Source organism: Cheilinus undulatus, linkage group 15, assembly GCF_018320785.1.
Source record: "Cheilinus undulatus linkage group 15, ASM1832078v1, whole genome shotgun sequence".
Taxonomy (NCBI): Eukaryota; Metazoa; Chordata; class Actinopteri; order Labriformes; family Labridae; genus Cheilinus; species Cheilinus undulatus.
This window is the reverse complement of record NC_054879.1, coordinates 32,226,793-32,241,196: the sequence shown is the minus strand read 5'-3', so window position 1 is coordinate 32,241,196 and position 14,404 is coordinate 32,226,793. Positions and strand designations below refer to the sequence as shown.

At 37.9% G+C, this 14,404-nt stretch overlaps 1 protein-coding gene across 2 annotated transcripts; it reads left to right on the top strand.

The window, feature by feature from the left end:
- Window positions 1-1,727: 1,727 nt before the first annotated feature.
- upf3a (UPF3A regulator of nonsense mediated mRNA decay) lies at window positions 1,728-14,020 on the top strand. 2 transcript variants are annotated; one of them, XM_041807426.1, is made up of 10 exons: window positions 1,728-1,887; window positions 3,159-3,265; window positions 3,355-3,461; window positions 3,678-3,776; window positions 3,885-3,995; window positions 4,077-4,132; window positions 4,221-4,379; window positions 4,486-4,619; window positions 7,530-7,818; window positions 12,790-14,020. In XM_041807426.1, the coding sequence occupies exons 1-10, from the start codon at window positions 1,747-1,749 to the stop codon at window positions 12,976-12,978; spliced, it is 1,392 nt and encodes a 463-aa protein (XP_041663360.1). In that variant the 5' UTR covers window positions 1,728-1,746; the 3' UTR covers window positions 12,979-14,020. The 2 variants fall into 2 exon arrangements, with proteins under 2 accessions (XP_041663360.1, XP_041663359.1); XM_041807425.1 differs by having other exon boundaries at window positions 7,530-7,830.
- Window positions 14,021-14,404: the final 384 nt, after the last annotated feature.

Below are 14,404 nucleotides of genomic sequence, written 5' to 3'. Positions count from 1 at the left end.
CTTTTGATTACAAATACATTCTAAGCAAAATGCATTTTTAATCATAACAGTGAAACTAAGCTTCATATTAGAGCTACATACATTATTATATCAAGCTGGTAGCTGAGTAGATTCTGTAGTTCATAAAATAATTGGTGATCTGCCAATAGCATTGTGCATCCCTTATCTTTTTGGAGCACAAACCCATGAATTTGCCACTTCATCCAAACCCCTCTATGGAAAATCTCGGCTTCATAACCTGCATGTGTGAAACGGATTCATGCTTGGACTATCCCCTCAGCTGTGGTGTTCCGGCTTGAGGGGAGGAGTGATGTCTCGTAGCTCTCCTCTATCTGAAAGTCACAGATAACCTTCTCGATTTCTCAGTTTTCCTCATACCTTTTTCCTCATGGAGCGCGGATTTAGTGATTTAAACAGAAATGGGCTGTACTCCGTCTAAGTCAGCCGTCATTTACACGCAGGACAGGGTCTGTCGGGACCTGGACACCTGCTCCACGTTTGTCCCCAGCCTGAAGAGCTCGGTGTCCACACCGGAGAGACCTCGGCAGTGTGTGACCAGCAGCGGGAGACAGGCTTTCCTCAGCGGTCAGTATGCTCACTTTATTGCGGTTACAGTTGTCTGCTTTTACTTTATTTTGTTAGAAATGAGCATTAAACGTGCAGAGCTGCTAGCTGCTGAAATAACAGCCACCGTCTTTCTGTGTCAAATTAATGCATTAGTTTTATCTTTACATTTAGCTTTGTGGGCGTTTTTGTTTCCTCCAGTCCCCGGCAGAGACAATCATGGTCGCTCGGTGAGTCAGTCCTCGTGCCCTGACATCTGGAGCTCTCCGGGGAGCTCGTGCCGCTCTGACCAGATGAGCCTGATGCCCTGCAGCCCAACTCCAGACCTGCAAAGTGACACAGAGAGCTTCAGGACTACTTAACCGGGACTCTGTTAGTCTGGAACATGAACTGATATAAAAAAGATTGTCGGAAAGCTGGAAGAAAGCACGCTGACGACCCAGCAGAAGTTTGAATATTTTCCAGTGGTAGTTGTGTGGTGTATAAAAGAAGGAAACCAGTTTTTCTTTTGTTTTCTGCAATGTAGTAAAACAAAATGTGATGGGGGCTTTTTCTAATGTAATAAAACCGCAATAATGGTTATATCACCTATGTGGCTGACTTTTGTAGGCTCTCATAAAATACGGACATGCTTCTCTGTGGTTGTTTCATAACCTGACCTAACCAGGTCCCATCTTAATTAGTTTTAGCATAAAATAATGTATAGCCCACATTCCTGCATCAGTCCTTTTAACCCAATTCAAGTGTGTCTAAAATGCTATGCATTTTTCTAAAGTAGGCTATATAAGAAAAATAGTTTATAGGTCATATTTTTTTTCAAATGTAATCTTCACAGAGGCTTTCGCTGAAATTTAGCATGGGCTAATTTAGTAATAAATGTGTTAGCTAATGAAAAAAAAATAACCACGAAGGAGAAAAAAGCAACTCAAACTTTATTAAAAGTTTTACAGGAAATGTTTTTCATCAGTCTGTACTCGCTTTACACCACTTTCTGAACAGTAAACATTAGATTTTCTGTTTTGGCTATAGATATATTTCTCTGTTAAGTGTTATGTGAGTCGAGGTTTATGAAGCTTCAAGAAAAAACGGCAACGTCAAAGCTGTCTTTTTAATCCATCACCTCTCGCGATACCCTAAATTCTCGCGAGTACTTAGCACGGGCGAGAAGGGAGATGGAGAGAAATGAGGTCTGAAAAGGACCAAATGACGGTTGGCAAGGAGAAAAGTGGCGTTGAAATTCAGTTCAGAGACCTTCAAGGAGATCAGGAAAACATCCCCGGTAACCCCAAGCAAAAAGAAGAGAAGAAAGAAGTTTTTACAAAGGTAAGTAGTCGAGTATTTGGGATGTGTCGCATTGTTTATGCTGTTGGGAAAAACGGACATGGAGGCATGGAGGGAGGTGGGAACGTTTCAGCACCGCGGACAGCGACGTGAGAAAAAGGAAAAACATGAACCACCATCACGTTATAATATTGTTACAGTCACGTCTGTTAAAAGCCTAGAGCTAGCATATGACCTTCACCGTTGTAATGGCATTTATGTGTGTAGCTATAACGTCATTTTAAGATAGTGTTGAAATTGGTATAAACACCGGAGACAAACATGTGCGTACTATGTCATGTCATGTGTTTTACTACGAGTTGAACATTTTGAGCTTTTTAAATGCAAGTTTTGACTCTTGAAATAACAAGATTAACATGTATTTATGAAAGCACATAAACTATTAAAAATTTATTTTGCATGTAGATCAGGGGTGTGCAACTTTGGTCACTAAAAGGACAAAAGGATTTTTTTTCTCTCTCACTGCTGGGGCCAAATTTTTACAAATAAGTGGATAGTCTCAATTTAACAATTGAAATTACTCATGATTTTACTTAAGAACCAAATATATTGTTTTCGTCACCGCTTATCAAACAAAAAATTGTATTTTTTAACAAAAACTCTAATCAACTTAACACTGAACTTTAATTTAAACGTCTTTTGGGTGTTTTTAACATTATACTGGTTATTTGAGTATGCTATATTTTTATCTGCCAAAATATCAGAAAATTTACCAAATGATTTTTGCCCATACCACTATTGTGACCAATATTTAATTTTAGTTTAAACATAAAACTCTTTGTCTTTAAACACACACGATAAAAAGACTGAGTGTTAATAGATTAACAAATTTCAGTCCTTTTTTGAAAGTATTCAACAATAGTATTTTGTATAAAGACACTCATACAACAATACCTGCCTTTTAAAAACAGTACAGAATAATATCAGCAGCGAGAAGCTATAGAAAAGCAGATGTTTCTTTTGCAAGGCAGATGGTGAAATAATTTTTTTAAAGATAAAATGCTTGAAAAATATATCGAAATAACAGGTGTATCAATTAAGACAAAAGTCATGCTCTCGATTATCTTGATTGATATTGGGATAACAGCCCTTAAACACAATGACTTATTGATTTTACAACATCTGCATCACATTCATGTCTTAAGTTTAATACTCTGGACACTTTAAGAAAAGCAAAGTAACTGAAACTGAAATATGATTGATTTCCCAGCACTACTGAGCAGAATACATAAATAATGGTTCATTCATTACAGGTGGTGATTCGAAGGCTTCCTCCTAACCTCTCAAAAGACCAGCTGGAGGAACAGCTCAGTCCGCTCCCATCCTACGACTACTTTGAGTTCTTCCCAGCTGATCAGAGGTAAAAATCATAACCAGTGAACAAACACCAGTATTTTTTTTTTCTTTTTTTTTCTAACAAACAATGTTTTTCTCTTTCTCTCTTCACAGTCTTTATCCCCATCTGTTCTCCAGAGCGTATATAAACTTTAAAAACCCTGAAGATATTCTGCTGTTTAGGGACCGATTTGATGGTTATGTCTTCATTGACAACAAGGGTATGTCATGTTTCTGTTATAGATTGTTGCCTGCGTATTGCTGACACATGGTGCAGCATATTCTGCTTTATTTAAGCAAACAAAAGCCTGTTTGTTTTACAGCTACAGGCTGAGTTTTATGGATGGAGAGGTGGCTGTAGAGCTTTGTTGCCATTGGTTGTAGTCAAACACTGGTCTGTGAAATGATAAACCTTCTTTTTTCCAATATTTACTCAGGTCAGGAATATCCTGCCGTGGTAGAGTTTGCCCCCTTCCAGAAAATCTCCAAGAAGAAGCTGAAGAAGAAAGATGCAAAAGCTGGGAGCATCGAAGAAGGTAAATAAAAAAAAATTATTTGTATGGAAAACAATATTTTGCCTGCAAATATGTTAGTAGATTTATGGTGTTCAGAAAATGAGTATCTCACCCTTATAACTTCCTCAGATCCAGAATATAGGAGGTTCCTGGAGAATTACTCCTGTGATGAGGAGAAATCGATGGCCAACCCAGAGACCCTGCTGGGAGAGATCGAGGCCAAGACCAGAGAGCTCATAGGTACAGACACATTGACAGTGAGGTTTTTTCACATGGTGAGACTCAAGAAGTTTAAAAGTCTGTGTTGTCTGTTTGTTCCAGCCAAACGCACAACACCGCTGTTGGAATACATCAAGAATAAGAAAATTGAAAAACAGGTGAGAAAACAAAGAGAAGCATGGAAATAGAAAAATTCTGCCTTATTGCACCACAATTTTTTTTTACATACTTCACCTTTATTTACAGAGAATAAGAGAAGAGAAAAGAGAGGAGAGGAGAAGACGGGAACTGGAGAAGAAACGACAAAGGGAGGAAGAGAAGAGAAAGCGTCGAGAGGAGGAGCGACGCAAACGTAAAGAGGCAGAGAAGCAGAAGAAGTTATCTGACAAAGACATCAAAATAAAGGTAAAGCTTAATCATTAATTACATTTTATATCAAGATTTTTTTAATGTTGAGATGGTGTTGTGGCATTTTTATGAGTTGTTGCCTTTTGCCTCACACTTGCTGTAGCTGCTGAAGAAGACTGACAGAGATGACGATGTGGATTCAGACAGAATTAAGGACAAAAGTGACGTTGGGGAGACGGAGAGAGGAAAGTGGGAGAAGAGTGGAGGACAGATGAAGTCAAAGGAGCTCAAAGAAAAGTAAGACCTATGAAATTCCTTCCCTTTCTCATTGAACATCATGCCAAACAGCCTATTTTATAGATTTACCAACATTTCAGGCATACTTGTGGTCTGTTGTAAATTCCCTTGTGGATTTAACATTTTGTACATTGGAGACATCCTGTTGGCAGGTGGAAAAAATGAAGTGCTTGCCTTTTTATGTAAGCCCCATCCCTTATTTAATCAGAAGGAATTCTTCCATTCAGAATGTGTTTTCTTGCTTTAACAGAAGTCTGATGAACCAAATATATACAAATAATCTACATATGCCTCTAAAAGCTTTACAATATCCAATCCAAATGTTTTCATTGAACACATTGGTCAACTTTTTTATGTTTTCAAAAGTGCTGTAAAAATTTCAAAACAATTAAAAACAATTAAAACACAGGACCAATTTAAAACACAAGAGAACCTAAATGGATAGAGAGGATATAAAGCCAATTATCAAGCAGAGCCAAAATCCAGGAAATAAAGGGTGTTTTTAGTTTGAGATCGAAACTGGCAGTGAGGGGGACAGCCAAACATGGAATGGCAGAGCTTTGGTGCCGCTACTGAAAAGTCTCGGTCATCCTTGAGCTTCAAATTTGATCTTGGGACAGTCAGAAACAACTGAACGGTGGATTCAAGTGTCCATGATAAAATTAGGGGTTTTTTAAAGGTCAGACAGACAGGAAGGAGCCAACAACAAAGGATAGAAGAATCATTGTGACTCTCGATGGGAATGTACAAACTCATTGACATGGAGATGATTTGTTTTGAAATGTTTAGTTAGGATTTTTAGTGCCCCAAAACAAAAATCCAGTCATACAGAAGAGAATCCAAAATGCTGGAGACAGTGTGGGAGTCAGGCGACCAACCACTGGCACATATTTTGTAATATTTCCAATTTTTTTTTTTTTTTTTATCAAAACTTCATAAATGATTGGAGGGCATATTTCTTAAGTATGAACATACCTTGTGATTTTTGCATTTTATTTTTTGGAAAAGTTGTCTTTTATCCAGGATATTTAAATGTTTTTTTAATTAGCATTCTCACATTTGCTGGTAAGAAGACCATAACTAGACATTGGCTGCATCCTGACTCCAGTGGGAGGATATAGTTTATGAAATCTTTGTTATGGAAAAATAACTTTCTCACTTTGTTTACAAATAGATTTACACACCTATAGTCAAGATTGGTTATGTGCAAATGTCGGCCACAGTGACTTTTCTGGAGATCAACAAACGAATAAAAAAATGACGCTATTAAGGATGTTAGTCCCATGAATAAATGCATGTATACGTACTGATATAGTGTATAGATATGGTGCACTATATATTGTATTTTTACACTTATTTTTTCTGCTCTTCAGTTATACTCAGTTGAAGATAAAATCTTGTTGAGCTGTCTCTGCATTTAAATGTAAATTAACAGGAATCATATTCCTCTGTAAGGTATGTATTTAGTTATTAAGTGAAAAGGAAGGAGCCAGCCTGTATGAAGATTTATAGGTTAATAAGAAAATTTGAAAATCAATCCTGAAACACACAGGAAACCAGTGAAGAGAAACTAAAATGTGGGAAATATGCTCATATTTATGTATACCAGTTAAATGACAAGCTGATATAACTGTAAATGAATAAGAGAGGCTTGGCTAGTACCAAAACAAAGTGCATCACAAAAGTCAAGAAGAGTCATAATAAAGTATGCAAAACTTTCTCAAAATTATGAAAAGATGAAAAGGACTATAAAGTCAAAAAGCAACAGTATCAACAGGAAAGTCAGAAAAGCCTGCTTAATACATACACGCACTGACAACTTCATTTAGTAGACCTGTTCAACTGTTTATTAATGCAAATATTTAATCAGCCAAACACATGACAGAAACCAATCAACTTAGGCATGAAGTTTAGAAGGATGTGCAAAAGTTTAAACCAAGCATCTGAATAAGGAAGGAAGTTGATTTAGGTGCCTTTTAACTTGCCATGGTGGTTGGTGTATTTTAAAACCGGTGATCTACTGGGATATTCATGCACAAGCATCTAAGGTTAACAGAGAATGGTCTGAAAAAGAGAAAGTGAGCAGCAGTTCTCTGGAACAACATGCCTTAATGATGGCAGAGGTCAGAGGAGAATGAGCAGAGTGGTTCGATCAGAAGACAACAAGAACTAAAGTAACCACCTCTTACAACTGAGGGAAGCAGGAGAGCATCAATTACCACACAGCATGTTGAGCCTTGAAGCAGATGGGCTACAGCAGCTGAAGACCACACTAGGTGGCACTACTGTCAGCTAATAAAAGTAACCTGGAGCTTCAATTCACGCGGGCTCATCACAATGTAAAATCTTGCCTCATCTGGGGACTTTTGATTCCTGCTACATAATTTGAATGATAGGGTCAGGGATTTGTATAAGCAACATGAAAGCCTGCCAGACCACAAACAACCATGGCATGTTCTAAGTCACCTACTGTAAAGTACTTTTCTTCCCCATTCTTATGCTGAGTCTGAGCTTATCTACATGCAGAAATTGCACCCTCCCCCAACCAGATGATTAAAACAATGACTTTATTTATTCTTATTGATGAATGAAATGTGAAGCAGCACAGGGTTGGATGCTGCCTTTTCCATCCGTGAATGGTTTCTTAGGTCTCCATCACAAACAACAACAATGTCTGACGAAATTGTTTTAAATGTTGGTAAAACTTTGTGGACACATGAAGCAGAGAGTGTGTTTTTGAACCTGCGGTTTCAAACCATCTAGAGGTAAAATCAATGAAATATGACTTTAAATCTAAAGTTTATGCAGTCAGAAAAGCCATAAATTGGTGCCAAGAATTTCTGGATTGAAATGTTCAGAATGTCTGTTTACTATGGATCTGGTGTCTGCCATCTCCTCCATGGCCACTAGAGGGCAGCCTGAGAGTGACAAGGAGCAGAGAGAGCAGCACGGCCGCAGACAGAGAGATAAGGATCACCGTGGGAAAGATGAAGAAAGGAAACGACAGAGACACCACTATGAGTTTGACAAGTTCATGCGCCGCAAAGACGAGACCAAGTGGGGGAAGGGCTACTGCCAGGACCGGGCCAAGAAAGAGGGACACCATCATGGCTACTCGTACTGTCCTGACAGTGGAGACAAGCTGGGGAAGGAGGACAGGGATGAGCTGGGTAACAGGAAGGAACGCCTCCGAAACAAGGTGAGCGAGAAGGTGAGCATGAAGTGGGGGGGAAGGTTATGAAACATTTCGTTGTTTGTCGTGGTGTGAAGTGAACTGATGGGGTTATAGATACTTGAAAGTTGGATGGTGAGCAGATGGTCATCAGCCCAAATAAGCATTTCCTAATGATTCAGTGTTTTTCCATCACAGAAACCATCTCACTTCAGTTAAGTAATAAATTAAAGATCTGAGGACTTCCATGAACATGACACATTTACATATTCTGTAGGTTTTCCCCCAATCAGGAATGGCACGTTGGAAAACTGCTCATCAATTGGAATTTCCTCAGTGGAATTTTGTTGAATACAGTGCTTAAAATAAATAAAAATAAAATAAAAATTAAAATAATAAACTACTTTATCTTGCATAAAACCTCTATTTTTTCACAGCTGATGGCTGTGGTTTGCACAGTCCTTATCACAGACTGTAAGTACACCGTGTTCCACATTATTATGCAAATGATATTTTTCTCTGATTTTCCTAAATATTAATGCAAATGACAGAATATTTTTCAAGTCATCAGCCATTAGAGCATAATTCAAATGTTTTTGAACAATCTTCATAATGACAAAAATTATTTAAAAAAAAATAAAAACCTCAAAATGCACTGTTCCACATTATTAAGCACAACAGCTTTTTAAAACATTTTATAGGTTGTAAAGAACTGAAGATGGTCATTTGTAGAAATTGCAGCATCAGGGGGTCATATTTACTGAAATCAAAGCTATTTCAATCAAAAACATCTTAACAGGACAAGTTCCATATTAACATAGGAGCCCTTCTTTGATATCACCTTCACTATTCTTGCATCCATTGAACTTATGAGTTTTTGGAGAGTTTCTGCTAGAATTTTAGCTTGAGGATGCTCCAAAGATTCTCAGTAGGGTTGAGGTCAGGGGAGGATGGGGGCCACACCATAAGTTTTTCTCCTTTTATGCCCATAGCAGCCAATGACACAGAGGGATTCTTTGCAGCATGAGATGGTGCATTGTCATGCTTGAAGAAAATTTTGCTACAGAAGGCACGATTCTCTTTTTGTACCAAGGAAGAAAGTGGTCTGTCAGAAACTCTATATACTTTGCCGAGGTCATTTTCACACCTTCAGGGACCCTAAAGGGGCCTATCAGCTCTCTCCTCATGATTCCGGCCCAAACATGACTCCGCCCCCTCCTTGTTGACGTCCCGGCCTCATTGGGACATGGTGGCCATCCACCAACCATCCACTACTCCTCCATCTGGACCATCCAGGGTTGCACGGCACTCATCAGTCAACAAGACTGTTTGAAAATGAGTCTTCATATATTTCTGGGCCCACTGCAACCATTTCTGCTTGTGAGCATTGGTTAGGGGTGGCCAAATAGTAGGTTTATACACAACTGCAAGCCTCTGGAGGATCCTACACCTTGAGGTTGGTGGGACTCCAGAGGCACCAGCAGCTTCAAATACTTGTTTGCTGCTTTGTAATGGCATTTTAGCATCTGCTCTCTTAATCTGATGTATTTGTCTGTCAGAAACTTTCCTCATTATGCCTTTATCTGCACAAACCTGTCTGTGCTCTGAATCAGCCACAAATTTCTTCACAGTACGATGATCATGCTTAATTTTTCCTGAAATATCGAATGTTTTCATTCCTTGTCCAAGGCATTACACTATTTGACACTTTTCAGCAGCAGAGAGATCCTTTTTCTTTCCCATATTGCTGAAACCTGTGGCCTGCTTAATAATGTGGAACATGTGGAAAAGTGCAGTTTGAGGTTTTTATTTTTAGAAAAATAATAGTTATCATTATGAAGTTTGTTCAAAAACATTTGAATTATACTCTAACTGTTGATGACTTGAAAAATATTATGACTGTCATTTGCATTGATATTTAGAAAATCAGAGAAAAATGTCATTTGCATAATAATGTGGAACGCGGTGTAGATACCAGTTTAAAAGTTGGGTGACTTAGGGCTTCAGTGTTAACCACAGTGTTGGTGCCAGTTTAGCTTAGTTTTTAAAGCAGACCCCCACGTACCCAGTCTCAGCGCTGTTTGGTGCATGCCTCCCCCCTTTCTTTCTTCCCATATTCCCTGTGTCAATACAATTTTTTTTTTACCAACATTAAAAAAGCCTTCTTAATGTCATAGTAAAGACAAATGTCTACAAGGCAATGTCAGTTAAAAGTTAAAAAATATGCAATGTTAAAAGTTAAAGCAAAGTTAAAAAATATGCAATGTTAAAAGTTAAAGCAAAGTTAAAAATATGCAATGTAAAATATGTGCATAAATATTCACCTGTTTTAAAGTGACTGGCTTAATTCATCAGAGGTCCAGCCAATTGTATTATAAAGACACCTGTGTCTGTAAGGTCCAGTCACTGGTTGATCAGTATTTCTGGCTACCATTACACCATGAAGACAAAAGAACACGGAGAAGAAGGTTATTGAAAAGTTTACATCAGGGGATGGATATAGAAAAATTTACAGGGCACAGGACATCCCTCGGAGTTCAGTTAAATCCATCTTCAAGGCATGAAATCTTCCTAGTTCAGGCTGTTCTGAGTGACCTTGCAGGAAAGAGACTAGTGAGAGAAGCCATCAAGACACCTTTGACCACTCTGAAGGAGTGGTCAAAGGTGTCTTGATGGCTTCTCGACTCAAATCTGGATTAATTGTTGTAATTTCAGACATCATCTATAACATTGTATAACATAGAAGTGATCATTTTTAGTTAGTGTAGATGTTTCAGTTAAAAAGATTCTAAATATTGTACCTTTTATCTAATAAGGCATTAATTAACTTCAATGTACTTAATTTTGCCTCAACTAATTGTAACTTGACTTTACTATACTGAAATCCTCTCAATCTGTCTTAGAGGTACTTATATTTTCTATACTAGTACCCTTAACACAACATAGCATAACTTAATTTTAGTGTTATGTTATGTTTAGTGAGTAAGGCTTTTTTATCTTTACTTAAGTATGATTAATGTAACTTAGCTAAAATGCATATATAATAGTACAGTTCTGGTGCTTCTCCAGGCTTTAGTCAAAATTTTTTCTCTAGTAAAAAGCAACACAAAAAGCAGACTAAACAAGCCTATGAAACAGACCATAAATCGGAAGTCTTCATGTTAGAGGTAAGTGAAAGTCAGTCATTGTTTGGAGTGAAAAAAGCTGTGAAATATAAACTAAGCCTTAAGAGCTTCCTGTTCGTTTCTCACATTTCTTGTGAAAGTCATCACAGGGTGTTGGGTTTGGTCTGACAGCCTGCAACCAGGAGGTTTATCAGCCTAGTATGTGTCACATATACAGACGCATCCGTAGAATTTTTGCACTGATTTATCTATTTGAATTTAAAAAGTCGCCGTTTTTTTTTTTCAATTGAGGTCTTCGCTACCTCGAGTATTTCCAAAGGTTTTCACAGACAGGGAAAGTCTTTGTTTTTATAATTGTTACAGGACATGTTTTTTTATGGAGGCTGCTATAACTTCTGAGTTGAATAGCCCAACTCACCTCTACAGCTTGGAATCCCCCCACTCTCAGCATTTACAGTTAGTTGAGACCAGCAATGATCAGTGCCGTTCACCTCCACAGCCTCCTCCTCAATACTACTTATTCTATTCTTCAGTCAAAACAATAATACTATAACGAGTACAAACTAGTGCTGCCTGATCATCTCCTCTCTTTACTTTCTGTTTTGAAATGAGGACTGTTCATTTAAAAAAGGCACCTTATCAAATGTACATAGGAAACATTTTTCACAATTTTGGATGAATACAGTTAAAAGTGCACTTTCATGCTCATGCTGCAAGGGGTCATTCTGGTACAGCTACCAGCATTAAGTGCATTTTAAGTGCATTTCTGCCTTGTCTGTGTCAATTTACAAGCCACACTGTTGCTCCAGTTGTCCTCAAAAACCTTCAGAAGACTTCTTGTTTATAGCGGTACAAAATTGGTGTCAAAAAAAAAAAAGAAAATCGAAAATTTGTACAGATTTCCAATAAAATCCTAAAATGCTGCTGTTCAGGGACCTGCCTTGTGCTATGAAGTGACTGTGGAATGTAACTGCATCTAAGTGCCAACCGAGGCCAACACATATGCAAAGTGGGGGTGATTATATGGCAGAACTTGGAAAACCAGTGCAGGGCTGTGACTTTGGTGATACCATGATAATGGTGTTGAGAGATCATGTGATCTGGGGCTTAAATGAAGAGAGGATAAAGCTGAGGCTGCTGGTAGAGGATAGACTGACTTTTGAAAAAGCACTCCTGTTTGCATAAGCAATGGAGGTGGCATACAGAGACATTGTGGATTACATGGCATGAAAGAACCTGCTAAATGGAACAAAGCAGGGGGGTCAGTCAACAAAGTCAGCGACACAACCAAAACCCTTGCCAGACATTAGAAAATGCTACAGATGTGTTGGAGACTAAGACTGCAGGTTTGCCAATGAAAAATGTCCATAAAAAGAGCCAGCTGAAACAAGACAGCGGTAAAAAAAAAATACTACACAATTTAGAGAGGAGAAACAGAAGTGTGAAAAGCGAGCTTATTTCATACAAGAGGAGGGGTTGATAGTGAGAATGAGGGAGCATTCACTATGTATTACATTAAGGTCATCTTACACTGGGTCCTTTATATTTTCATCAGTTTGTTTTGGATCTGTAATCCAAAAATAAGGTAAAAAAAAATCAAACCTTGCAATGTGTCTTTTTTTTTTTGTAATTTTTCTGTCTTCAAATAACAGCTTTCCAGATTTGTAAAATGTGGAAAATTGTTTTATACTGCGAGCCTTTGGCTTTGTCACTTCTTTAAAATCCCACTGGATCCATCCAACCATCTGGATCCATTAATTTTTGACCCCTAAAATGAATAACAATGACAATTCAGCTGTATACAATAATAATCATATTGAAGTTATGTACTGCCTGTCTCTCCCATGTCCTTTCTCTCACTGTCTCCCTGCAGGATCGTCCAGCCATGCAGCTCTATCAGCCGGGGGCTCGCAACAGGAAGCGCATGAGCTCTGCAGGCAAAGGCTATGATTGCATCCCTGTTGGCCACTCCCCTGAACCGGGGTCTGAGCATTGTTATGAGATGGTTCCTATGGCAACAGGGATAGAGAAAGGGTTTGAGAAAAGCAAAGATGAACAGTAAGCAGTCTGGATGTTTATATAATTTAATGATAAATGATGTGGTGGGATTGAGTGGTTACCACTGAGCTTTGAAAAATACACTCCACTCCTTATTCGAGTGTTTTTATTGGTTTAGGTGCAGTTAAAATCAAAGCTTTGGATGTTTGTTAAGTCATTTGTTTTTCAGGAGCATGAACATTCATAGCACACAATAAATATTTGTCTAACATACAAAAATAATCAAAGTATTCTGGCATGTTGAATCTTTGGAATAAACCACTTATAGTAGTTGAGTTCCTTAGTGACAGCACAACTGAATTTCTCGCTTTTATAAAAAATACTTCATGCACTGTTTTGATAAATGTCTTGTTTTTGGAAACTGCATCTTTCAGGTTTTTGAATCCCAAATCTTTGGATTAATTCCTTTCAGTCATTATGTTTTTGAAGTTTATCGCAATTAGAGTTAGCTGGCTTGTGGTTCCCATGAGAAGATCCTCTTACTAAGCCTTGTGGACTCTGCTGAAACTCAATGTTTGTAATTATTCTACAGATTTTATTGAAATGAAATATGATTTACAAATAACTTACAAACAGTGGATGTAGAAACTTTCCTGAGGACATGTGTGCATTTTTATGCTAAAAGGTGTGAGTGGGATGAGTTATCAACAAGAGACCAATCGCAACATGTTTTATTGCCCTGTTGAAAACTTGTGCATCTTTTTGAACTGATCCATTTTACTCTTAAGGAGTCATAGGACAAAGACAACACTTTTTTGAGGGGAGCAAAGCTTTGTATTATCACCCATGAGCCAAGAAGAACATACTCTTTACATTTCTATGAAACATTTCTGAGAAACAAATCAATGATGACAGGTAAACGGAAAACACATTTTTCTATGCTGTGCAGTTTTAAATGGATGCTATCAAATAAAAGTGACAGAAAAGCCACAAATATTTAATTCTGTTACTGTAAAGTAATATAGTGTGTTTATTGAGCCTTATATGTTATTTTTGCACATGAACAAACATTTGTCTGTCATACCTCTTGTATCTTTTTCTTTAAAGTAGCGGAAAATAAAGCTCTTTGTTCGTTTAAAGTGACAAATCAGTGTTTCAGTTCTTGTAAGACCGTTTGGGTGAGACTCCAGTCTTTTCGTCATAACACATAAAAACTGGCACATGTGAGTCAATTAGAAAGAGAAATGAATGAGTGCACAGAAAAGTGGGTGTTTGCGTCCTTAGCTGTTTAGATTTTAATACACAACTGGACCTCTTTCAGTCTCATAGTGATACTTGAAGGCAGAGGGTGATGTAACTGATGTTTTTTTACCTGCATGATTGATAACTGTTCTTTATCTTCTGTCTCTCCACTGCTGTAATCAGACAGACAATTACTGACACTCTCTTTCACCCTGTCACCCAGATAAAGCAGAACTGTCACATCAACA

Bases quoted from the DNA above. Each gene is read 5' to 3' on its own strand.
- upf3a (XM_041807425.1), top strand. From the start codon at position 1,747: ATGAGGTCTGAAAAGGACCAAATGACGGTTGGCAAGGAGAAAAGTGGC. The intron at 3,266-3,354 runs GTAAAAATCATA...CTCTCTTCACAG, and splicing joins TTCTTCCCAGCTGATCAGAG to TCTTTATCCCCATCTGTTCT. The intron at 4,133-4,220 runs GTGAGAAAACAA...CTTTATTTACAG, and splicing joins ATAAGAAAATTGAAAAACAG to AGAATAAGAGAAGAGAAAAG.